This window comes from Leucoraja erinacea, chromosome 2, assembly GCF_028641065.1.
Source record: "Leucoraja erinacea ecotype New England chromosome 2, Leri_hhj_1, whole genome shotgun sequence".
Lineage (NCBI taxonomy): Eukaryota > Metazoa > Chordata > Chondrichthyes > Rajiformes > Rajidae > Leucoraja > Leucoraja erinaceus.
The window spans coordinates 84702646-84729988 of record NC_073378.1 but is presented as its reverse complement, the minus strand read 5'-3'; the positions used below and the strand labels follow the sequence as shown (position 1 = coordinate 84729988).

Here is a 27343-nt window from a genome sequence, read left to right as displayed (position 1 = left end):
ATAGATCAGCGGGTCCAGTAATCTTGTTGTCGTTTAGCTTCAATAGATTCCCTCTCACAATTTTCTAGTGAAGGTCATTGCTCTAAGTTGCTCCCTCTCTATATCACCTTGATTACTATAGAACTGTTTTTAGTGTATTCTACAGTGAAGACTGATAGCAAATAAGATTTAGATTCTCTGCCATTTCACTATTTTCTTTTGCATATTTCCACAACATCCTTTAAGGGCCAGCATTTATGTTGTCTACCCGTATCCTTTTTATCCGAGTTACCACTGGGTAAATAACGGGTTTTTTACTTTCACCCATAAGTTGAATTAGTCTGCAAGACAGAGAATGCACAAAATCACTCAATATGGTGCACAATATTGTAACCAATAGTAGCAAATTAGCATATTGGACTGATAAGAAGGGATAATTGAAGTGGAGTGGAACAATGGAGAGAAGAAACTAGTTCTGCCAATTGTTGGAAGGAACATATGTGGGGCTTTTTAATTTAATAGAATGAAAGCTTGTTTGTATGTAGGAGTGTTAATAAACCAGGGGTTCATGACCCAGGACCGCCTGTATACAGTGCATTCAGAAAGTAATCAGACCCCTTCACTTTTTCTACATTTTGTTACGTTACAGCCTTATTCTAAAATGGATTATATTCATTTTTTTTATCATCCATCTGCACACAATACCCCATAATAAAAAAGCGAAAACAAGTGTTTAGAAATGTTTGCAAAGTAATTAAAAATAAATAACTGAAATATCACATTTAAATAAATATTCAGAACAAAGATCATAGATCGGAGCAAGATGGTCTACTCCTGCAAAATCCAATGGACTAACGTGTAGTACAGAACGGGGCGGGACGTCCGCCATTTTAGCAAACCCGACCCGTCTTCCGTGGAATGTGTAATCAGCAAAGATCATAGAGTGGAGTCGGGTCGGGTTGGTTTCTTTATTTGAAAATCGAAATGAGGAAAACTACCAAGGGAATGATTTGGTATGGTAATTGAAAAGTTTCTGAATTACTAACTTAGAATGAAATCGGAGCATGCAACCATTGTCTTTTTTGAGGAGGACGGATGAGAGCTTTGGCTTACAGCCCAGACTGGAATTCATTTTAGCAAATGTTTGCTTGCTGTCAGAGCAATATTTCAATTACCTGCATAATCTGCAATTCAAACGTTGGCTTGAAGGAGAGGGCAATGCTGAGGAAGGAATTGCAGATGCTGGTTTAAACTGAAGATAGACACAGAATGCTGGAGTAACTCAGCGGGACAGGCGGCATCTCTGGAGAGAAGGAATGGGTGACGTTTCGGGTCGAGACCCTTCTTCAGAATGAAAGTTCCTTTCCCGTGTCTATCTTTGGTTTAAACCAGCATCTGCAGTTCCTTCCTATGCACAGTCTGTCCAGTCGAGGGTACAATTGGCGATCGAAATACAATAGCGAATGTTCAAGCAAAGATCATAGATCTCTGTGTTCAACGATGATTAATGCACCTGGCTGCAGTTTATGCACTTAACTTCATCCCGCGTTGAAACCGATCCCGGGGTGTATTAATCACCAGTAAATGCACGCTTCATTCCCTTCTTTTCATTACTTGTATGACAGTTTCTAAAATCGGCACACACAATGCTTTGGGGCCTGTTTGAATGGGTGAAAAATACAGCGATTCTGAATCTCGCTGCACTTAGTCCAGTAGAGTTATTTTCTTTACTCGTTTCAATGCGCGTAAAAGCAAATGACATTACAACATGAAGATTCTTGCCACAAACAACCAAAAAAGTTTGTAATGATTAGCATTTTATTAACATTTTGCCTTTTCATTTTGAATCGAATAAATAAAAGTGATAGACGTTTACACGGAATTCAAAATATTTTTTAAATTATGGGTAGCATTTTGGTGATTTGTAGAGAAATGGAACACTTAATGTTGAGGCACCGTTACTGTAATCCAACACTTAAAATGCCTGCGTTTTAAAATCTAAATATTTCTTTGCTGTAAAATAAATAGTCACACATGGTCATAGCTGGTTACCCTATATTCTGCTAATTGGTATTCATATATATATATTTTTTAAACGCGTAAATGATAAATTGCAGGAACAATGTGTTTTTAAAAGAGTTTACTTCAGTTGTGATTAGTTAACGGTGTAAACCATTTGAAATATAAACCAATTATATTTTCCCAAAACAAAAATCGAGGGAAAATGTCCTGAGTGCATAAATTCCTAATTCACAATCAAGAAACTGCATCAAGAAACATTGGATTATAATTTGATTTTTGACTCCCAATACGATCCATTAGGAACCTCGACAGTTCTGCGGCAAATGAACGCACTTGGGCAAATGAAATGGGTCTTTAGCATCGGTCTTTAGTAATTCAGAACTGTGTTCTGCCTTGCTATAATTTCATACATATTGAGCTAGGAGCTGAAGCTAGCGTCTGCAGTTTTAGAGCACGGCACAATTATAGGTAATCAAAAGAAAAATAATTAACTTTATCTAACACCTAGGTGAGAAGGGTCTCGACCCGAAACGTCACCCGTTCATTCTCTCCAGAAATGCTGTCTGGCCCGAACCGCTGAGTTATTCCAGCTTTTTGTGTCTATCTTCGGTGTACTCCAAAGATCATAGAGCGGACGCCATGACTAATGATCATAGATTGGAGCGGAGATGGAAGCCGGTTACGGAAATGGCCTTGAGGATTACTCATAACCTACTATGGCTTTTTCGACGAGTGGACTATCTTGCTCCGCTTTATGATCTTTGATTCAGACCCTTTGCAATGACACTCAAAATTGAGCTTAGGCTCATCCTGTTTCCATTGATTATCCTTGAGATGTTTCTACAACTTGATTGGAGTCCACCAGTGGTAAATTAAATTGATTGGACATGATTTGGAAAGGCACACACCTGTCTATAAGGTCCCACAGTTGACAGTGCATGTCAGAGCAAAAACAAAGCCATGAAGATGAAGGAATTGTCCATAGACCTCCAAGATAGGATTGTGTTGAAACACAGATCTGGGGAAGGGTATGAAACAATTTCTGCAGCATTGCAGGTCGCGAAGAGCACAGTGGCCGTCATTCTTAAATGGAAGAACATTGAAACCACCAGGGCTCATTATAGAGCTGCCGCCCGGCCAAACTGAGCAATCGGGGCCGAAGGGTCTTGGTCAGGGAGGTGACCAAGAACCCGATGGTCACTCTGATAGAGCTCCAGAGTTCCTCTGTGGAGGTGGGAGAACCTTCCAGAAGGACAACTATATATCTGCAGCACTCCACCAATCAGTCCTTTATGATAGACAAAAATGCTGGAGAAACTCAGCGGGCGAGGCAGCATCTATGGAGCAAAGGAATAGGTGACGTTTTGGGTCGAGACCCTTCTTCAGGCCTTTATAGTAGAGTGGCCAAATGGAAGCCACTCCTAAGTTAAAGGCACATGACAGCCCGCTTGGAGTTTGCCAAAAGGCACCTAAACAAGATTCTCTGGTCTGATGAAACCAAGATTGAACTCTTTGGCCTGAATGCCAAGTGTCAAGTCTGGAGAAAACCAAGCACCGCTCATCACCTGGTCAATATCATACCTACGGTGAAGCATGATGGTGGCAGCATCATGCCGTGGGGATGTTTTTCAGCGGCAGGAACTGGGAGACTAGTCAGGATCGTGGGAAAGATGAACGGAGCAAAGTACAGAAAAATCCTTGATGAAAACCTGCTCCAGAGCATTCTGGACCTTAGACTGGGACGGAGGTTCACCTTCCAACAGGACAACGACCCTAAGCACTCTGCCAAGACAAAGCAGGAGTGGCTTCGTGACAAGTCTGTGAATGTCCTTGAGTGGCCCAGCCAGACTTGAACCCGATCGAACATCTCTGGAGGGACCTGAAAATAGCTGTGCATCGACGCTCGCTATCCAACTTGATAGAGCTTGAGAGGATCTGCAGAGAAGAATAGGAAAAATTACCCAAATACAGGTGTGCCAAGCTTGTAGCATCATACCCAAGAAGACCTGAGGCTGTAATCGCTACCAAAGGTGCCTCAATAAAATACTGTGAAGGGTGAATACTTACTTAAATGTGATATTTCAGTTATTTATTTTTAATTACTTTGCAAAAATTAATAAACATCTGCTTTCGCTTTTTTATAGTGGGGTATTGTTTGTAGATTGATGATTAAAAAAATGAATTGAATCCATTTTAGAATAAGGCTGTAACATAACAAAATGTGGAAAAAGTGAAGGGGTCTGAATACTTTCTGAATGCACTGTCTGTAGAAGCTCTTAGTTTTCCTATGATATTTGCTCGTTTACCTTCATTATCTAGCTTCTTCATTTTCTTTATTTTTTGTTTAGTTTGTTTAATCTTTTGTTAGTTTCAAAAACGTCACGGTTCTCTGTCCACCACTTAAATGTACAACTCTGTATACCTTTTTTTCCAATATGGTCCCATTCTTAACCTTTTTATTTAGTCATGGATGATGTACTGTCTTGTGTGCTTTTATTTTTTCAACAGGATATATATTCCTTTGCTAAGATGTAAGAAATATGTCCTTTAACCGCCTTCAACTGCTGATCTACCATCTTATCCTTAAATCTATTTTCTCAATCCTCTTTCACCATTCTGACCGTTACTACATATTAGTAGTAAATCAAAATTTCTCACACTCTGACTGAATTTGATATTCTATACCATGATCACTCTTACATTGGGAATCTTACTATCAGATCAATAATCCTGTCTTACCATACATACCTAATTTCCTCACCACTACTACCACAAAGCAAAAACATCTTATGAGTCGAAGTAATAATTACAAGGATGAGTTGTAGATTAATTCTGTACTTTGCAGGTTCACAAGAAGTAAACACGTCAATTGTTATAGATTTTATCCAACATTAACAAATATCTCGAAGGGAAGGATTTCTCTATATGTGTGGAAAATTTCTTTATATGTTTAGAAAAAAAAGCTTTGTTTCATATGCAACGGTTTGTTTAAAATATTTCATTATAGCTGTGTGGCTGTTTAAATGAAATTAGTCAGTATTTCTTACTTTGCTGTATTGGGATGTCATCATAGTTACTTGAAGAATGGTGACATCTGCTGGTAAAATGGCAAATATAATGTACCAGTGTTTAAATTTCCGAGTGGTGGCGCCACCGAGTGTGGCAGCCTTGACAGTAGCTGTTTGTACTTTCATTCTTTTTTTATTTTTAGTGTCAAAAAGTTTTGTTTTGGAGGTCTTTTAGTCTTTTTATGTGGGGGGTGTAGGGGGAAACTGTTTTTCACAGTCGTTACCTGGGTCGAGGATGCGTCTTTCCTCCGAGCTGCATCATCGCCCTCTCCTCGCGGCCTACCATCTGGACTGGTGCGGCCTTTCCTGCTGGAGACCGGCCAGAGCTTCAGCTTCAGCGGCCGATGCCTTATTCGGGTCGCCGTGTTGGAAGCTCCGGAGTGCTGGGACTGCCGACTTTAACACTGTAGAGTGTGGTCTGTGGAGCTTCCAGCCGTGGGTGGCGCTGACTTTAACATCACAGAGGCCTGGGATCTTTCGCCGAGGTCGCCAGTGTTGGAGCTCCGCCCAGCTCGGCCTGTGGACCTCAGAAGCCGCGGTCTCCGGTAGGAAGCGGCCGATTCGGAAACTCCAAGCCGCTGAGAGTGTTCTTCCGACGCCGGAGTACCATCATCCAGTGAGAAGGCCTGAAACATCGGGCCGGCCGTAGCGGCGACTCTGGAGGCCTCAATAGGCCCCGACCACGGGTGAACAAGAGGAAGAGGACTGAACTTTTATTGCCTTCCCTCACAGTAGGAAACGTTGATTCAGTTGTGGGGGATGTTTTATGTTTTATGTTAAATTCTATAGTGTTGTGTTTATCTTATTTGTGTGCTGGATGGTAACAAAAATTTCACTGCACCAATTGGTGTATGTGACAATAAATGTCCTTTGTCCAATGCCTGGAAATGCATTACTGGTACCAATGCACTAAACACTCTGTATGGTACTGGAAGCTCATTTTGTTTGATTGACATCAAAAACATTAAATTTTAGAAGTGGTTGGAATAAGTTTTCATTTTTGATATAGTACATTTACCGCCATGAAAACAGGATGTATTTCCAGTCAATAAAAGGAAAAGTGTTAGAAATATTTAGCAGGTTAAGCAGCTTTCTGGAAAGATAAACTTATTATATCAGGTCTGGGTCCCTTTTTCGGAATTTGGAAGCAAGAAACAATTTAGTTTACAGTGGGAGTGAGATGGGAGAGGGTGGGTGGAACAAAGGCAATGTCTTGGAGAGAGTGGGATCAGGAACAGCAGGAATAGCTGTGAGAATAACATTATGCTTCTATTTTGTTATGTGCCCAGCGGAGAAAACTGTATGAATAGAAAAAGAAAAACTGAGCTAAAAATTATAACTGGCTGAAAGGTCCAATTTTAATACTGTACAGATTTTTGCAAAAACCTAAAATTGGAGTATTAAATGCAGAAAGCTGCAGTGTGTGCAAGCAAAAGATGGGGTGTTATTCCTTGTATTGAGCCTCACAGTAAAGCACTTTTTCATTTTAATGTACTACTCGGGAAATTTTGGTTGGGTGGGGAAGATGGAAGCTGATTGCTGGCGAGAGGACTTGTCCATAAATGCTGATCTTTGGAGGATTGAGAAACTGACTGCCTTGATTGAGAGTAAATCAAAATAAAGTAAAGGATAATGGGATTAACAGGATAATTCAGAGTGGATATTCACAGGATGGAAATTAACCCTTCTTCAAAGTGACTTACCCGAAACATTACTTATTCCTTTTCTCCAGGGATGGATGCTGAATGCAGGAAAGAACTGCGGATGCCGGATTAAATCAAAGGTAGACACAAAATGCTGGAATAACTAAGTGGCACAGGCATCTCGACCCTTCGCATCTCTGGAGAGAAGGAATGGGTGACGTTTCAGGTCGAAATTCTTCTTCCGACTCTGAAGAAGGGTTTCGACCTGAAACATCACCCATTCCTTCTCTCCAGAGATGCGGCCTGTGCCACTGAGTTACTCCAGCATTTTGTGTCTATCTTCAGATTAAACCAGCATCTGCAGCTCCTTCCTACACCAAATGTTCCTTGTAATCCCCATGCTAAATGATGGCAACTATTCCTCCCACACCATTGTGCCCCACCTTCCACCTCAAGGGAGGATGGAAGAGGGAGAAAGAAAGAACAGTTGAAGGAAAAGTAAAAATAATTCATTCAAATAATAGATGAATTAAGGCAGACAGTACAGACACCATACTGTATGCAACATCTATGAATGTTTTATTATTTGAAACTGAGAATACTGCCAAGTAAATAGGTCAGGCAACAATGGCAAAGCTAAAAATTAAGCTAATACTTCAGATGGGTGAAGGAAACGAGGGAAGGAGCCTGAATAGAAGGATAGTGGATTTAATAAATTATCTGTCCCAACGTGTGGTGGAAAATTTATTATTTGGTGGAAGTGAAAGGATTTAAAGTAAAGGTGGATAAATATTTGGGGGGAAAAAGGGAGAAAGAAAGAACAGTTGAAGGAAAAATAAAAATAATAGATGAATTAAGGCAGACAGTACAGACACCATACTGTATGCAACATCTATGAATATTTTATTAATTGAAACTGAAAATACTGCCAAGTAAATAGTTCAGGCAATAATGGCAAAGCTAAAAATTAAGCTAATACTTCAGATGGGTGAAGGAAACGAGGGAAGGAGCCTGAATAGAAGGATAGTGGATTTAATAAATTATCTGTCCCAACGTGTGGTGGAAAATTTATTATTTGGTAGAAGTGAAAGGATTTAAAGTAAAGGTGGATAAATATTTGGGAAAAAAGGGGAATAGAGGAATATGGAGAAATGGTATAGACCAGACGATCATACTGAATGGCAATATAGACAAAGATGCTGGAGAAACTCAGCGGGTGAGGCAGCATCTATGGAGTGAAGGAATAGGTGACGTTTTGGGTCGAGATCCTTCTTCAGACTGATGTGGGGGTAGTGGGGGCGGGGGATGGGAAGAAGAAAGGAAGAGGCACAGACAGTGGGCTGTGGGAGAGCTGGGAAGGGGAGGGGAAGGAGGGAGAAAGCAAGAACTACCTGAAATTGGAGAAGTCAATGTTCATACCGCTGGGGTGTTACTCCAAACCCACCAAATCCCATGGCTATCTAGACTACACTTCTTCTCACCCTGCTTCCTGTAAGGACTCTATCCTCTACTCCCAATTCCTCTGTCTACGCCGCATCTGCACCCACGATGAGGTGTTCCAAACCAGGGCATCAGAGATGTCCTCATTCTTTAGGGAACAGGGGTTCCCCTCTTTGACTATAGATGAGGCTCTCACCAGGATCTCTTCTATATCCCGTAGTTCCGCTCTCTCTCCCCACCCGAAACAAGGACAGAGTCCCCCTTGTCCTCACCTTCTACCCTACCAGCCGTCACAGACAACAGATAATCCTCCAACAGGATCCCACCACTGGCCACATCTTCCCATCTCCTCCCCTTTCGGCTTTCCGCAGAGACTGCTCCCTCCGTAACTCCCTGGTCAATTCGTCCTTCCCACCCAAACCACCACCTCCCCTGGTACTTTCCATTGCAACCGCGGGAAATGCTACACTTGTCACTTTACCTCCCCCCCTTGACTCCATCCAAGGACCCAAGCAGTCTTTCCAGGTGAGGCAGAGGTTCACCTGCATCTCCTCCAATCTCATCTATTACATCCGCTGCTCTAGGTGTCAGCTGCTCTACATCGGTGAGACCAAGCGTAGGCTTGGCGATCACTTCACCCAACACCTCTGCTCGGTTCGCACTAACCAACCTGACCTCCCGGTGGCTCAGCACTTCAACTCCCCCTCCCATTCCGAATCCAACCTTTCCGTCCTGGGCATCCTTCATGGCCAGAGCGAGTCCCACCGTAAATTGGAGGAGCAGCTTCTAATATTTCGCTTGAGTAGTTTACACCCCAGCGGTATGAACATTGACCTCCAATTTCAGGTAGTCCTTGATTTCTCCCTCCTTCCCCTCCCCTTCCCAGCTCGACCACAGCCCACTGTCTCCGCCTCTTCCTTTCTTCTTTCCGCCCCCCCCCCCCCATCCCCACATCAGTCTGAAGAAGGGTCTCGACCCGAAACATCACCTATTCCTTCACTCCATAGATGCTACCTCACCCGCTGAGTTTCTCCAGCATTTTTGCCTACCTTCGATTATTCCAGCATCTGCAGTTCTTTCTTAAACATATTGAATGGCAAGATAAACTTGAAAGCCCCAATAGCGTACTTCAAGTTGTGGTTTCTTATTCCTGTAGCAGAAGAAAGGAATATCCCACATACCTGCATTAGTTTCCACAACAACCACATCGAGGAGATGTTCAATGCAATGTACATGCAACGTTGGGCGAAGGACTGGTCGGGGCAGTTCAAGCATAAAACACGAAGCCCTAAGGCAATGCAGATAGATTGGATCATTCATAGTAAAAATGGATTCAAACTGGACCAGGAGAGAAATAAAAGTGATGGTAATAAGAAAGGAGTTTGGTGGTATCGGTAGAGGCTGAAACAATGGGCTGCCACACTCAGCCACCTCCATCACCACCTTTATTCACAACCTCTGCAGCTAACCACCCCGTCATAGATATTTTCTTGGACACATGAGAATTCAGAAGCCAGAATCTTGAGCAAAAAACAAAGTGCTTGAGGAACTCAGTGGGTCAGGCAACATCTGTGGAGGGAAATGAACGACATATATGTTGGGACTCTGTTTGTTACCTCCACACAACCCCATCCCCACCCTCTGAAATTTAAAATATTAAAACATTTCTCACTGGAAAAGCATCGACCGCGGATACTGCCGTGTATTTTCAAAATGTTTCCATTTTATGGATTTCCTGCATCTGCAAACAGTGGTTTGGTTTACCCTTGTTCTTATTTGCTGCTTAAATTATTTTGGGATATGGTAAGTACAGTGCTCTAAAGCAAAGACACTATGCTGAACACAAACAAACACTTTCTAGTCACCACATTTAATCAGGATATGAAGGAACTCGGGAGGATACAGAAAAGATTTACAAGGTTGATGGATTTCAACGCTAAAATTAGACTAACGATACTGTTTGTTCTACATAGGTTTGAAAGGAGATTTGATAAAGGGCTACAAGATCATGACGGGTTATGATTGATAGAGAGTAGATGTTCCCATTAGCAAAGGTCTGGCCAGGGGCATTCAAAATCTTAGAAAAAAGATTGAGAGGAAAACCTTCTTTACAGCAGTATTATGATTTGGAACATTGCTTCTAGGGATGGTGAAAGAATCCATCATTACTTTTAAAATGAAATTGGATAAACATATGAAAGAGAATTTGCAGGGCTTTTCTGAAAGATCAGCTAAACGGGACTGACCAGATTGTACTATTTGGAGCAAACATAAACCTCCATCTGTGCCCAAACAGCACTATGGTTTGTATCCTTCATTCATTCCTCCTTTGCCAAATTATACTGATTACGCTATCAGTAGACTGGCATGTGATGGCAAATAACTGAGATGTTTTCATATTTGGTTATGGGTGATGGGACATATTTTTGCTTGTGAAGTTTTCACATTTAAAAATATATATATGATTAGACCCAAACATTCATGTGACCAATATCCAAAACACGAATGCAAATGTGATTTGTTCTCTCTCGTGTATGGATGAATGAGGAGTGATCTCAATTAAACATGTCTGTTCCAGAGTGTGTATGTTCATTCTGTGTCTATAGTCCTCCCAAAGTGCATCACATCACACTTATCAGGATTAAATTCCATCTGTCATTGCTCTGCCCATTTTACCAACTGATCAATATCATCCTGGAGCCTCCAACTTTACTTCTCCCTTTCTACAGTACTGTTGGGCTGTAAGCTATACAATATGACATGTTTGCACTCTGACAATGGAGGTGGCTTAGGACAGAAAGGTTTGTATTGGACTGAAAATGGTTTGTAACCGTGTAGGCCTTGGTGGACTCAGCACGTCTTTGTCCGAAAAGGTCGCCGAGTCTGTTTGATCTCGCTAATGCAAAGGAGGCCACGTCAGGAACACCAGATGCAGTAAATGAGGTTTGTCAAGATGCATGTGGACCTCTGTCACACTTGGAGGTTTAGGGACAGGTGTTGCAGGGGAAACTACCTGGAGAGGAGGTGGCTTGGGTGGGATGGCATGAGTGAACCATGGAGTTATGGAGGGAGAAGTCTGTGCCGCAGGGAATAAGGGATGGGGATGGACTAGTGGCGGGATCAAGTTGGAGGTGATGGAAGTGTCCAAGGCTGATGTGGTGGCTGTTGGGGTGAAAGGTGAAGACCAGGGGAGCTCTATCCTTGTTCCAGCTGGGGGGAGGGGGAGTGAGAACAGAACTATGTGACACAGATGAGGCACAGATAAGTTAAAATACCTCCTGTGAGGGATCCAAGTATGATAGCGGGAGGGGGTGACCATGTACGCTTAAGAACGAGGACATTGTTCTTGAGAGATGTAACGCCTTTCCCTATACCTCCTCCCTCACCTGCATTCAAGGAACCTAGCAGTCTTTCCAAGGGAAACAGAGGTTCATGTGCTCTAACCTCATCTACTGAATCCAATGTCACCGATGTGTTTTCCTGTACATCGGTGAAGCCATGCGTAGACTTGGCAACCGCTTTGCCAAACACTTGCTCTCGGTCCGCCAGCATCAGAAACCAGCATCTGCAGTTCCTTGTATCCATATAGTGATAACAACCCAGTGATGCAAGGGTACACTACTGATGATGTGTCCTGTGCCCAACTATCCTGAAGTTTACACAGGCCAAGATATACCTATCACCCCCCCGCCCCCCACCGATGTTGAGCGTCTACCACTCTCAACAATCAACGAATGTCGTGAAATGCTCCCCACCTATTGGCACAAGGGACTTTTAACATCTTGTCCTGTGTATTTGATTCTAGTTCAATGCACATTTACCTCAGTTCTTTCTATTCATAGAATTGTGCTCTCAAAATATACCAATTCACATTTCTTAACATTTAATTTCATCTGCCTATGTTTCTATTTCACAAATCTGCCTATAACCTCCTTGAAATCTATTGCACACCTCCTCACAATTTACTACACCTTAAATTCTTGTGTCATCTACAGATTTTGAAATAGTGCCCTGCAGTTCCAAGTCATTAATATCTATTAATAAAACCTGTATCCTTGTGGTACCAAACTTTACAATTCCCTCCAGTCCGAGAAACAGTCTTTCACTGCTACTCTGTATCCTGTGGCTGAGCCAATTTTCTGTCCTACCGCCTGCAGTTCTTTGTATTCCATGCCCTTAAATCCTGATGACAAGCCTATTATGTGGCACCTTATCAAAGGTATATTGGAAAATCATTTGTGGCACACCAAGCACATTTTCTTCACTGTTATTTCATCAAAGTAAAACTCTTGTCTAGTTAGGTAGACATGATCTGCCTTTCGTGATATCTTTGGTGGCTTTCGCTAATTAATTCATACTCCTGATTTATTCTATCCTTGATTATTATTTCTGGAACTACCCCGCCTCCAAGATTAAATGTACGGATTGATCTCAATTCATATTTCATTGTTGCACATATAAACTCAAAAGACCATTAGTGAATGGAAATGCCTGGCTGGCAAAACTGATACTTTGAGGATACCTCGGAATAAACGACGTTTCGGGTCGAGACCCTTCTTCAGACTGATGTTGGGGGGGGGATGGAAGAGGCGGAGACAGTAGGCTTTTGGGAAGGGAAGGGGAAGGAGGGAGAAAGCAAGGACTACCTGAAATTGGTCGTCAATGTACATACCGCTGGGGTGTAAACTACCCAAGCGTTTATCCAGCATTTTTGTCTACTGTCTATCTTTGATTTTTCCAGCATCTGCAGTCCTTTCTTAAACTTTATGGATACCTAGTGAATATGAGATACTATGTAACAACAGAAATTATGAAGAAAGAGGCCTGCATATATCCAGTGCCCTCCATAATGTTTGTGACAAGGGCCCATCATTTGTACTCCACAATTTGAGAATTGTAATAGAAAAAAATCACATGTGGTTAAAGTGCACATTGTCAGATTTTATTAAAGGGTGTTTTTATATATTTTGGTTTCACCATGTAGAAATTACAGCTGAATTTCAGGGCACCATAATGTTTGGGACACATGGCTTCCCAGGTGTTTGTAATTGCTCAGGTGTGCTTAAATGCCTCCTTAATGCAAGTATAAGAGAGCTCACAGTACCTGGTCTTACCTCTAGTCTTTCCAGCACCTTTGGAAACGTTTATTGCTGTTTATCAACATGAGGACCAAAGTTGTACCAACGAATGTCAAAGAAGCCATTATGAGACTGAGAAACAAGAATAAAACTGTTGGAGACATCAGCCAAACCTTAGGCTTACCAAAATCAACTGTTTGGAACATCATTAAGAAGGGACTGCCAGGCCAAGGAAGAGAGAAGATATCTCGATAATAAAGAAAAATCCCCAAACACCTGTCCGACAGATCAGAAACATTCTTCAGGAGTCAGGTGTGGATTTGTCAATGACCACTGTCCGCAGAAGACTTCATGAATAGACATACAGAGGCTACACTGCAAGATGCAAACCACTGGTTAGCCGCAAGGTTAGGATGGCCAGGTTACAGTTTGCCAAGAAGTACTTGAAAGAGCAACCACAGTTCTGGAAAAAAGGTCTTGTGGACAGATGAGACAAAGATTAACATATCAGAGTGATGGCAAGAGCAAAGTATGGAGGAGAGAAGGAATTGCCCAAGATCCAAAGCAAACCACCTCATCTGTGAAACACGGTGGAGGGGATGTTACGGCCTGGGCATGGATGGCTTCTGAAGGTACTGGCTCACTTATCTTCATTGATGATACAACTGCTGATGGTAGTAGCATAATGAATTCTGAAGTGTATAGACACATCCTATCTGCACAAGTTCAAACAAATGCTTCAAAACTCATTGGCTGGCGGATCATTCTACAGCAAGACAATGATCCCAAACATACTGCTAAAGCAACAAAGTAGTTTTACAAAGCTAAAAAATTGTAAATTCTTGAGTGGCCAAGTCAATCACCCGATTTGAACTCAATTGAGCATGCCTTTTTTATGCTGAAGAGAAAACTGAAGAGAAACTAGCCCCCAAAACAAGCATAAGCTAAAGATGGCTGCAATACAGGCCCGGCAGAGCATCACCAGATAAAACTCCCAGCAACTCGTGATGTTCATGAATCACAGACTTCAAGCAGTCATTGCATTCAAAGGATATGCAACAAAATACTAAACATGACTACTTTCATTTACATGACATTGCTGTGTCCCAAACATTATGGTGCGCTGAAATGGGGGGACTATGCATAAACACTGCTGAATTTTTCTACATGGTGTAACCAAAATGTATAAAAATGGCCTTTATTAAAATTTGACCGTGTGCACTTTAACCACGTGTGATTTTTTCTATTACGAATCTCAAATTGTGGAATACAGAAGCAAATAAATAAATGATTGGTCTTTGTCCCAAACATTATGCAGGACACTGTATGTATGTGTGTATGTTTGAGTAATATACACACAGTGCTCTTTACTGCCTCTGATTATTCCAAAACATGTTATGACTTGCAACTTGTGCTTGAGTTGCTGTTGCTGTTACTGTTGTAATGCAAGAATTATGGTCGTCAGTTTGTAAGAGGAAGCTTCTGCAAACATTTAGATGACCATGAGGAAATAATATATTTGTGATATTGATTGAAGAATAACAATTGTCTAGACACTGGGATTAACTCTCTTGCATAGAAATGGTCTTATGGCACCTTTGTCTCCAATGGTGTGTCAAATGGGGCCTAAATTCAACACTTTATGTCACAGCACCTTGTACCAAAGATCTTAGAGCGGAGCAAGATGGTCCACTTCTGCAAAATCCAATGGACTGACGTGTAGTATGCACCGGAGCGTAACTTCCGCCATTTCAGTAAACCCGACCCGACTTCTGTTATGCCTCTCGCAGTGTAATAAGCATTGCGGAGGAACAGTTTGTGTGTTTCTAAATGTTTTAAATGTTTTTTTTAATTTTCTTTTTAAATGCAGTGAACCCTCATCAATTTCCTCCCATCACTGTCAGCATCGCCTTGGCCGCTATTTGCTGAAGTGAGTGTGTGTGTGGAAATTTGCATGATTGTTAATCTGACTGGAAGCCAAATCTGACTAGACCCATGGAGTTACCCCGCACAATTAAAGCATGGAATAGTCTCCACTCTACCATAGTCACTCAACCAAACGCAACTAAATTTAAGGTAGACAAAAATGCTGGAGAAACTCAGCGGGTGAGGCAGCATTTATGGAGCGAAGGAATAGGTGACGTTTCGGTTCAAGACCATTCTTCAGACTGATGTTGGGGGGGAGGGGGCAGGAAAAAGAAAGGAAGAGGCGGAGACAGTGGGCTGTGGGAGAGCTTGGAATGGGAGGGGAAGGAGGGAGAAAGCAAAGACTACCTGAAATTGCAGAAGCCAATGTTCATACCACTGGGCTGTAAACTACTCAAGCGGAATATGAGGTGCTGTTCCTCCAATTTTGCGGTTGGCCTCTCTTTGGCCATGGAGGAGGCCCAGGACAGAGAGGTCGGATTCGGAATGGGAATGAAGTGCTGAGCCACCGGGAGATCAGATTGGTTATTGCAAACTGAGTGGAGGTGTTGTACGAAGCGATCGCCAAGCCTGCGTTTGGTCTCACCGAGGTTGATAATACTCTGAATAATCCAACCACATTTTTGTTTGGAAGTGGAAAGAAATAATAGAAGTTGCATTCATAGCAACGTGTAAAAAGAGTTGAGATATTGTATTGTAATTTTGTTGCATGTCATTGTGGTATATATCATGTCTTGATTGATGAATATATTTAGTTTGTGACTTTATTTGAAGCAGAAATAATATGTGAATGCTTCATTGAGCATAATCCCGACTGGTAACTATACACTTCGTCCGAGTACATCATCGCAAGCCGTATTAAATGACCACCTAGACTGTCATTTGGCAACCTAAGCTTCCTAGGTTTTGGGACGGGACCTAATGTAATGTGTGTGTGTGTGTGTGTGTGTGTGTGTGTGTGTGTGTGTGTGTGTGTGTGTGTGTGTGTGTGTGTGTGTGTGTGTGTGTGTGTGTGTGTGTGTGTGTGTGTGTGTGTGTGTGTGTGTGTGTGTGTGTGTGTGTGTGTGTGTGTGTGTGTGTGTGTGTGTGTGTGTGTGTGTGTGTGTGTGTGTGTGTGTGTGTGTGTGTGTGTGTGTGTGTGTGTGTGTGTGTGTGTGTGGTGTGTGTGTGTGTGTGTGTGCGTGTGCGTGTGCGTGTGCGCGTGTGCGTGTGTGCGCGTGCGTGTGCGTGTGCGTGTGTGTGTGCGTGTGCGTGTGTGCGTGTGTGTGTGTGAGTTTGTGTGTGTGCGAGCATGTGTGTGTGCGTGTGGTGTGTGTGTGTGTGTGTGTGTGTGTGTGTGTGTGTGCGCATGTGTGTGCGTGTGTGTGTGTGCGTGCGTCTGTGTGTGTGCATGTGCGTGTGTGTGTGCGTGTGTGCGTGTGGTGTGTGTGTGCGTGTGTGTGTGGTGTGTGTGCGTGCGTGCGCGCGTGTGTGTGTGTGTGTGTCTCTCTCTCATGTGAGACCCGTTGGGTCCTATCCCCTCAACGCGGTTGCAGGTGGGGGGGGGATCCTGCGGCATCACAGACACACTAACCATCCCCGTCCAAAATTATATTAATATTATTCATTTAACCTCATCCCCACCCTGTCCCCTCAGGCATACCCCCAACTCGCGGTGGCGGGGAGAGAGGGGGGGGGCAGCGAGAGAGGGCAGAGGGAGGGGGGGCAGAGAGAGTGGGGGCAGAGAGAGGTGGGGCAGTGAGGGAGGGCATAGGGAGGAGGGCATAGGGAGGGCAAAGAGAGAGGACCCGGCCCGAGGATCTGACAGCTCTGTCCCGTCCCCTCAACGATGGGGAAACGTGGACTCGGCGGGCGAGCGGTACAGGCCCGACTTGCTCGTACTTTCTACATCTTTTGGAGCGAGGGGAGGGCAGAGTCTTGAATAACGGGGGGACGAGGGGGGGAGGGTGACGTCACTCGCAGTGCGAAGAAGAAAGGCACGCAGACCCCTTGTGATGTCATCAGTGAAAGACAGTCGTTTTTAAATTCAAAATGTTGTCAGATTTTTGAAAATATTCGGTAATAACTCGAGAAATAAAGCATGACATTTTCAGATAAGGCTCCACGGTAAAATATCTACCGGAATATGTAAAAAGCTTTACCGTTAGCGCGTCGTTTTTTCGAGAAGATGTGATTATACACAAACACACACACACACGCACACACACACACACGCACGCACACACACACACACACACACACGCACCCACACACACGCACGCACGCACACACACACACACACACACACACACACACACACACACACACACACACACACACACACACACACACACACACACACACACACACATCCAAGGTCAGACATTTAAATCTATAGATGAGAGTAAAATATTGCATTCATATGGGAATGAATTTGGATCTATAACAGTGCATATGTCAGATGAGGATGGACTGTTTACTGATATTCATAGAAGACAGAAGCTTTAACTTTTAATTAGAGATAATCAGAATAATTTTAAGAAACCAATTTCCAATTAATATGTGTTGTGGGTGTGTGTCTAGACATTTTTTTACGTGATTTCCTCCTATGATAGTTAATGGTATCAGAGGTATTGCCATACTATCATATTTAAGAATTAGAATATTATTTCTTCTGCCTGTGAGGACAATAATGTCCCTTCTACCATTATCATGATGGTAATGTCAGTTTGAATGCTGTTGCTTTTGGGTCAGATTATGAGTTCAAACACTTGCCATAGATTTGAGCTTTTGATTGTTCAGCACATTCCCTGATGGAGTGCTCACACCATGCTGTTAATATTTGGTACCAGCCTCCCTGCAGGAATAGAAATATATTTCCATGTTAGGATCATGATTTATAAGAATATCATTTCCTGTGCTCCTGCCACCCTGGATCTTAGTGTCCAAGGCTGCAGGTTTGGAAACAACTGCTGGGGATATCCTGGTGAATTACTGTAGAATTTCAGCAGTCAGCATGTGTCACACTGCTCTGAAAGGTTGCTGTGACTGCTGCACTTGGCCACACTTGAGCAAGATAGTACCATCCGGAAGTGGCGGCGCTGCCTTGCAGTTGCGGCTCGCCTGCAGTCCATTTGTCTTTTCTTTTTTTGTTTTCTTTTGTCCCATTGTTACAGTTTATTTTTGTTTATTTAGTTGTGTATGTGTGGGGGGGTGGGAGAAACATTTTTTGACTCTTCCATCAGGGGGATGCGACCTTTCTTGCCGTATCCCCCGTCTCCCGTCTGCGCTGAGGCCTATCGCGGAGCTGGCGGCCTCCAACTGGGACCGACCTCGAGGCTCCGCAGGCAGAGCCAGGACTTACCAATGCGAGGCTGGACAACTTTGGGGCTGTGGTGGCGTTGCAACCCGACTTCCTACCCGACTTCAAAGCCTCGGAGGCTCGGCCGCGGGCCAGTGGACGACATCATCGTCAGGAGCTCGCAGGTCACAGGTTGGTGACCTGTTTTTCCGGAGCTCCCGCAACAACAGCTTCATCCGCTGGATGGGAGGGCGGCAGCTTCAGCAGCTTCGACCGCCCCGGGCCGCGGAGTTTGAACCGGCCCGTTCGCGGAGCTCGGATTCAGCCACGGGACTTGCTTACCATCACCCGGCGGGGTCACAACATCGGAGGCCTGGATCGTCTCAGCGTAGAGGGAGAGCAAGGAGGGAAGGGACAAGGACTTTGGGACTTTTGCCTTCCATCACAGTGAGGAAGTGCCTGGTGGACTCACTGTGGTGGATGTAAAACTGTGTTGAGTGTGTGTTTTGTTATTTGTTGTACTGAAAAGTGCAATGACAATATAATTGCATCTGAAGTGTCGTGAGATGAGATGTATGAATTCAGAATTTGCTTGGAAAGGTGTGAATATAGTTCTGAATTTGACAATCCGTGGCAAGGTGAATCTGTAACAGATGATTGGCTGTAAGTTTGGTAGTAGCACAGAGATCGCCTTGGGAAATCAATGGCCTCTTAAGCATTGTTGTGCAAAGAGCTGTGCAAGCTATTAACGGCGCTTGGAATCGTGCTACTGAGTGGGAGAATGCTTCTTCCATAACACCGGGTTCTCGTGCATGCTTTACACATGGTGTCAGCTGGATTATCACAATCCAATTTAGTGGCAAGGGCATCATATTATTGTTGTATGAACGCCACTCCCTGCATTAATCTGGCATGTACACACAACATACGGGCTATTGTGTTGGACATTTTACCCAATAAGGTTAGTTCTGTGAAAATTTGTGCTCGTCATTTCAAAATAAAACTAAAAGCAAATCAGTGCCGCAGCTACACAGTTCAGATTTGTGGCTAAGATGTTTTATTTCATTGGTTGATATATACCTACTGGCCTTATTTATCTATGTTTGATTGTATGATTTGCAACTAAACCAATAAATATTCCATAAAATTGCCTGTAGAGGGAGACAGAGTTCAGTGAAATTAGGTATTTTAAATTTGAAAATAATGCTGAAGAAAGCAATTATTTTTTCATGCATGTTAGTTTTGCAGCAAATGTGTTGCTGTACCAGAAAGGGCTAAACCACAAATCCCGCTTTCTCTAATAATTCTGTCTTCACACTGAAAAGGAAATATTTAAGGTCTTTAATATTTTCTGCCATCCTTTCTCTTTATTGCTGCTGCATGATTTAAGTGAATTGTTCACCCACCCCAGATATTCCTTGACCATCATCACGCCTTATCCATTTAAATATTTTATACAATCAGATATCTACCACTTCCTTCCCACTGAAGCAGCCCTAATTAACATCATGTGACATTCCTGTGTCTTTTTTTACTTCCTCACAACCTTTGAATTCATTGGTTATATTATCCATCACCTACCCCATTGTAATCTAGTTGGCCATGCTTGACTGCCACCCTCCTCCCTGGTAGCTCCAGAACCTCCAATAAAGGCTGTACCATTACCTCTGATGTCAGAAGCTCCTCTTCCTCATCCATATGCAACCTCTTAGTCACAACATCCAAAGACTTGGGATTTTTCAGATTTACATCGATTACCTCTTGTTTTACTTCTCGGGTCATTTGACGACTTCTCCAGAAGAATTTATACTGTGAGCCTGGTAATCTGACACCCAGTCTTAGATAAACAATATTTTCCTTCAGCTAAATGTATGGATGATGGAAGGTATGGTCAAAATCTATGGCCCATTCTGTCTCACTGTCTGATGACGGTCTCAATTTGAACATGACTGCTTGCAAACGTTTAGACTGGGATCAGTTTCAAATCTTTCATTCCCCCTTTCACTAATACCCAAACTCCATCTAGGTAACATCACCTAACTATCAGCAGTACTAAATGTGTCTGTGTAGGAAGGAACTGCAGATGCTGGTTTAAACCGAATATAGACACAAAATGCTGGGAGTAACTCAGAAGGACCGGCAGCATCTCGGGAGAGAAGGAATAGGTGACGTTTTGGGTCGAGACCCTTCTTAGACTAAATGTGTTTGCTTTTGCCTATTTCTCTACCATATTCAAGATGGACTATTTTGCTATTATTTCGACCAATTAATCATCCTCAGTAATTTTAAGGCTATTATGCTAACGAGTGCCATGTTCTGAGATGCATTTCATCCATATCCACTGATAACCCCAATATAATACTTCTTTGTGTTCAAATCTATATATTGCAATATCTTGTTCTATCTCTAAAATGTCTTACTTCCAATAATGTTGGATGGCACATGCCTGTTGTATAATTTCTAACTTTGCATCTCAAATTATTTCTAAAGCTGGCGGCAGACCCGAAACCATCAGCGGTTCAACCTTGACCGCTAAAATTACACCAGATACATTCTACGCATCATTCGAGCCCTGTTGATTCATGTAGCATGTTCACCTGCCTTGGTAGGACAACATCTATAATTATATTCCCAGACACTTTTCACATATCAATTAATAGTGTATGTAAAGCAAAATGGAGATATTCATTATATTTTCTTAAGAACGTGGTATAACTAAATCTTTATTGGGTATTTTGGCTCTGGGAAACAGTTAAGCACAGAGCAATATTCAATAGAAGAATGACAGTAAAAAGTACAGAAGGTAATTTTTGTTTTAAATGTACTGGCTTGCCCAATCGGAGTGGTTATAATATTGTTAAAATTGTTTGAGAACTATAATGGGACTGAAATAAAGATAAAATAAAAATATCTGACGATTTCAAGTCTTTTGAAAGAAACATGACATAACCGTGTTCACCCGCCATCTCTCCCCTCTCCTGACAAATGTCATGTGGGACAAATTACAAACAATTCCGAATAAATATAAGATAGGTGTAAAAGTTCTAACTTTCCGGATTTATGTGTGTTTAGTGAATTACATTTTTTTTCAACCTGCAATTTGAGACAAATACATGTGCTACTTCATGTTGGGAATTTTGTACAGTTTTTTGTATCAAAATGCGTAATCGAGGTATACAGAGAACAAATATAGGCTACAACAAAAACATCTCTTCTAATTCCAGTATAGTCCTTCCATATGCACAAAGAAGAAATAAGACATTGTTTAAACATCATCAAAGTTAAGCTCAAAATATATTTGCTGCTACTTGTTTCCACCTAAAGACCAAAAACATAATTTAAACATGTATATGTGAAAAATAATAGCTTTTTTCTAATGTACACTTTGTGAACTGGAGAACACTAATGATTAGCATGGATTGCTCATTTTATTGTCGATATTTAAGCACATAATTGGTATATAACATCGCTTATGTTCAACAACAAATTTTATATTCCTGAAAATTGGCTTATGAGACTTCAAAATGTAATATCACCAAATTACAATTTGTGTTAGATTTTCTATATTAAGGTTGGTGATGATCTGCTCCAATAATAGAATAATGATTTGGAAACGTAAAAATTCAAATGATGGGAATGTATATTTTAAAAGAACTCAAATTGCATCTGAGATTCTGCTTCTCAAGGTTGATTTCTTTACTAACCAGTTTGCAGCCAGTCATTTTGCTTCATTTCTGGGTCTTCAGAGAAGAGCACATTTTTTTCTAGCTCACAAACGAGCAATGATTTCCAATGGAGCTAATAAGGTTGTTTCTGACTTCTGGCTATTCTAACCATAATATCAGTTTCTGCTGTGGAATGGAGGATCTTCAAGTTAAAGCAGAGGATAGTTGGTCTGTGTTTCTTGTCATCTAGTGTTGGAAAAGATTAGCTTAAAAATGTTAGACGTTTTTCAGTAAGACGTGTGGACAGAATGGTTAAAAGAGAAGATTTTTATGCCTGAATTTTTTTTTCTCAAACAATTACCCTTGAGATTTCAGAAGCAATAATCCGATTTGTGCCAAAACATGAAACAATTCCCTGTTGAAGACTGTGTAAATGAGGTAGCTTGCTCTTGTCAAGACCTCACAGGTCAGTGGTATGAAATGTTTTTAACATTGAAGATACTTTTATATTGGTTGACTGTGGTGGCTGTAAATGTGGAAACAATTTCCTCACTAATTTGGGACAATTGGTATGTTTTCCTCAATCAGAACGGAAATAATAAAATTTAAAAACGTTTAGAAGCGCCCACCACTTAGTTCGGTTGCACCTGGTGTTCCTAATTACATTTGTTTCGATCATCACTCAAAACTTGGAGGCTAAATAGCCACCATCAATACTTATGAATGTATATTGGGTATTAACTTGTAAAACAAAATTATGGGAATTGTGTGATATTGTTAAATCCAAGGTGATGACATTTTTGATTATTTGAAAAGTTGACTTTGTTATAATTTCAAGGTCAGAAACCATTTTGGCCACACAATTTGGTTTCTGACAATATTAAATACCACATTTTTGCCCATGAGCTTTGAATTTACTTCTTGTGGTTAATTTTAACTAACCATTCTTTGCTAAAGAGAGAAACTTCAATAAAACTTAAGTTAGGGTTGCAGAGACTGCTGGGGCAGTTTCAGTGTTTATCTGATAAGAAAGCTTTCTGCTTAGTACCATAAAATTTATCAAAGAGGCATCTGTTCAATGCAAAAGGTTGGTTGATTTTTTTTATCTTAAAAGTAAGCTTGGCGAAAGTAGACTTTTCATTTATACATTTGCCCTTGAGGCAAGAATAACGCCCCATAAAGTTTGCTATTTCTTGCCACAATACTGCAATGGCTGCAGCCAATTTTACTTATTCCAGTCCTCTCTTAGGTCTGGAATGTCTTGCCTGGCAGCCTTTTAACTAGGTCAACAGATTTCAAATGTTAAATTTAGTAGCTGCATGCAAAAATTAATTGTTAACAGAATCATTATTACCAACAGTAAAATAGTTAGACTAAGTGATGTCTCCATGGAAATGACTACAGGTTTCCTTAGAAGTGGATGAAATGAAATGCGTGGTTACACATTTGTAAATGTAAGAGGGTTACATTGCTTATCAATGTGCTTTTTTAATGCACTTTTAAACTTTAAAAAAATATATAAATAAACACAAATAAAGTATATATAATCTTAGATGTTTGGAATATTTTATTTCTTCGTGTTGTCTCCAAAGAACCAGCCTATTCCAACCACATAATTTAATTTTTGATAGAGATTGCTACAAATTATCACAACGTATTAAAATATGATGTTTTCCGTTGGTTTTGTGTTTCAGCGATTTCGGAATCATTTTTGCTGGAGCAAGCTGGTACTTCATAAAAATGTCACCAATCAAATTCTACATTAAGCACCTACCCATTTGCCCCAGGCTGTTGAAATAAATTCAGACCAGGTGTTCCTCTCATAATGGAACTCTCTGATGTGTTCTGATAATGAGCTTGAAAACGGAAACTGTCATTTTTCAAGTGGCTTGAAGAATGCAATTAGAGCAGTTTTAAAAGTGCCATGGGACAGTATTCCATCAACAAAGCATTAGTTTCATGGACATTCTAAGAGCAATGTTTTCCAAAAAGTAAGGTTGTGTGTTTTTGTTTTTGTTTTGATTGTTGGCAGATGCTGTTCACTATATACCTGTTGATGTAAAATACTCCATTGACAAGCCAACCAAAGATCTGCTGTTCTTGGTAGTTATGATAAACTTATCAATGCATTGTAGCTATGATGATCTTGGATGCTTCAATGGAAGCAGAATTTATTATAGATCCTCTGAACAGTGCTTGAGAGTTCTTCATATTACAAAAGTGGACTATGAAATATCTATATATATTATTAAAACTCTCATCTTGTTTGTTTGTATGCGTGCGTGCGTGGATGTGATATCCCAAAACCCCGCCGAAACAGTATACGATCGCACTACAATTTTTGACCTACCTTATTCACCATTGTCCTGGGATGTAAATGAAACAAGTTTCGTTCGGATTGATGTTATATTTTGTTTTGTTTATATTATATGTTACTGACATTTATAACTTAAAACAGCGCCCCCACTTGTCAGCCGCGCCTGCACGGTTGGGGGAGGCCCGTCAGCCCCGCGTGTGCGCTGTGTGGCCGGCGGCGGGCAGAGGCCACGCCGGGGACCCGGGGCCTGTGCGCTGGGGCTGTGTCTGGGGGTGGCGATGCTGCTGCACTGAGCCCACGTGGCGGTGTCCGGGGGCTGGGTCTGGGGGGGGGGGGGGGGGGGGGGGCGCGCAGTTGCTCCGGGGGCCGCGGAGAGGGAGAGGAGCGGGACCCTCGAGATCTTGGGGAGGTGAGGAGGGATGGTGTGGAGATTGAGGGAGAGGAGGGTGTAGGGAGGGAGAGGAGGGGGGTAGGAAGGGAGAGGGAGGGGAAAGTGGGGGAGGTGAGGAGGTACAGTAGGGGAGGTAGGGAGTAGGGGGGATAGAGGGAGGACAGTGAGAAAGGAGATTGGGGGGAGGTAAGATGGGGGGAGGTAAGGAGTGGGGGAGGTGGGAGAGACAGGGAGAGGAGGGTAGTAGTGAGGGGAGAGGGGTTATGGAGGGAGGGAATGACTGAAGGTAGGGGAAAGGAGAGGGAGGGGGAGGAGGAGAGGGGAAATAGGAGTGAGGGTGAAGAGGAGGGGGAAGGACTGCTGGGGGATTATGGGGAATGGAGGAGGATAGAGGTAGGAATAGGGATGGCGAAGTAATGGAGGAGGGGAGGGTGAAGACAGAAGAGGGAAGGGAGGGGGTGAGGGAAGTAAGCAGAAGAGGGTTGGTGGAGGGTGGGGAGATGGAGGATAATGGAGGGGGGGAATAGGGGACTGTAGAGGGAGAGTGAGAAGCGTTCACATTGATCTTAGATTTTACAAGTTATTGCCATTTTAAACTTTAAAAAAGTCGCAATGCCTGCTCAGTTTGGTGGAATATTGCGTTGGGGGAACGGGACCCAACGGGTCTGCACTTGATCTAGTGCTATATAAATGCAAAAATCGTGTCGATTTTCTAAAATGTTTATGTGGTAACAACTGCAGAGAAACTTTCCCTCGGGAGGAGCATTTGAATTTATCTGTTGGAAGGAAGAAGTAAAACTGACCCGTCCCTTTGATTAGTTGCAGAGTGTCAATGGTGGACTCCGAGTCCAAATTATTGACAGGACTTGTCAATAAGCTACGGCTTATTGGGAATAAAAGGTTTACATCAGGAAGCCATGTAAGCAGAACACTTCCGCTTCAAGGAAAATATGTGTAAAATTGAATCATAAGCTCTAGTTTTTGTTTTTGTGTACCTTGTGTGTTGTGACTGTCGGCAGACCAATTTCTCTTTGGAAGTTTTATTGTGTCGTATCGTAGCCATTATCAGTACTTTTGTAATGTATTTTTATCAACTTTTACAGAGATAAGTAAATAATTATAAATTTTGAGCATTAGTTTGCTAATAGATCCAGGTAGCAAAAATGGGACAAATTAGTTGAAAAACCTTGTTTTATAATGTGAAAAACGTACTTGTTTTCTATGCGTGTTGCTGAGTAAAGAGGTCAGAACGTTTATTTTAACCTGAATTGATGATGCCATTTCTTTGCTATTAACATTTTCTGCTATTGCAACTTTAAGAAAACATTGAATGGGAATGGATTGTTGCAATAATCAATGGTAGATAAAAATGCTGGAGAAACTCAGCAGGTGAGGCAACATCTATGGAGCGAAGGAATAGGTGACGTTATGGGTCAAGACCCTTCTTCAGACTGATGTGGAGGTGGTGGGAGCGGGAAGTAGAAAGGAAGAGGCGGAGACAGTGGGCTGTGGAAGTGCTGGGAAGGGGAGGGGAAAGAGGGAGAAAGCAAGGGCTACCTGAAATTGGAGAAGTCAATGTTCATATCGCTGGGGTATAAACTACCCAAGCGAAATATGAGGTTCTGCTCCTCCAATTTACGGTGGGACTCACTCTGGCCATGGAGGAGCCCCAGGACAGAAAGATCGGATTCGTAATGGGAGGGGGAGTTGAAGTGCTGAGCCACCGGGAGATCAGGTTGGTTATTGCGAACTGAGCGAATCGTGTTGGGCAAAGCGATCGCCAAGCCTCTGATTGGTCTCACCGATGTAGAACGGCTGACACCTCAGCAGCGAATGCAATAAGTTGGGGGAAGTGCCGGTGAACCTCTGCCGCACCTGGAAAGACTGCTTAGGTCCTTGGATGGAGTCAAGGGGGGAGGTAAAGCGACAAGTGTTGCATTTCCTGCGGTTGCAAGGGAAAGCACCATGGGAGGGGGTGGTTTGGGTGGGAAGGCTCGAATTGACCAGGGAGTTACGGAGGGAGCGGTCTCTGCGGAAAGCCGAAAGGTAGGAGATGGGAAGATGTGGCCAGTGGTGGGTTCCCGTTGGAGGTGGCGAAATTTCAACAGATAATCCTCTGACATTTTCGCCACCTCCAACGGGTCTCTACCCGAAATGTCACCTATTCCTTCACTCCATAGATGCTGCCTCACCCGCTGAGTTTCTCCAGCATTTTTATCTACTTTCGATTTTTCCAGCATCTGCAGTTCCTTCTTAAACGTTGCAATAATCAATGTTGATTACCTCTGGGTCAGCTTACAGAAAAGACGCTGAATGATCATCTACGAGCCACTGATTCAGTTATAGACCATAGCTCTTAGTTTTTACTTTGAACTTTAGATTTTAGAGATACAATTTTACCAAAGCCAAATAACCTACAAACCTGTACGTCTTTGGAGTGTGGGAAGAAACTGGAGCACCTGGAGAAAAGCCACGTGGTCATAGGGGGAACATACAAAATGCATACAGACAGCACATAAGCAGGATCAAAGCCA

The 27343-nt window shown here is 42.4% G+C and overlaps 1 protein-coding gene across 2 annotated transcripts in view; it reads left to right on the top strand.

Annotated features, from left to right (window-relative positions):
• jazf1b (JAZF zinc finger 1b) overlaps positions 1 to 27343 on the top strand; it is a 222270-nt gene that overhangs the window by 33795 nt on the left and 161132 nt on the right. The window contains exon 2 of one of the 2 annotated variants that reach the window (XM_055659953.1): positions 20927 to 21041. The exons of the other annotated variant lie outside the window; for it this stretch is intronic. Within the exon in view, the coding sequence (XP_055515928.1) occupies positions 21026 to 21041 (16 nt within the window). The 5' untranslated portion in view covers positions 20927 to 21025. The remainder of the gene's footprint in view (positions 1 to 20926; positions 21042 to 27343) is intronic. 2 annotated transcript variants of the gene reach the window in all.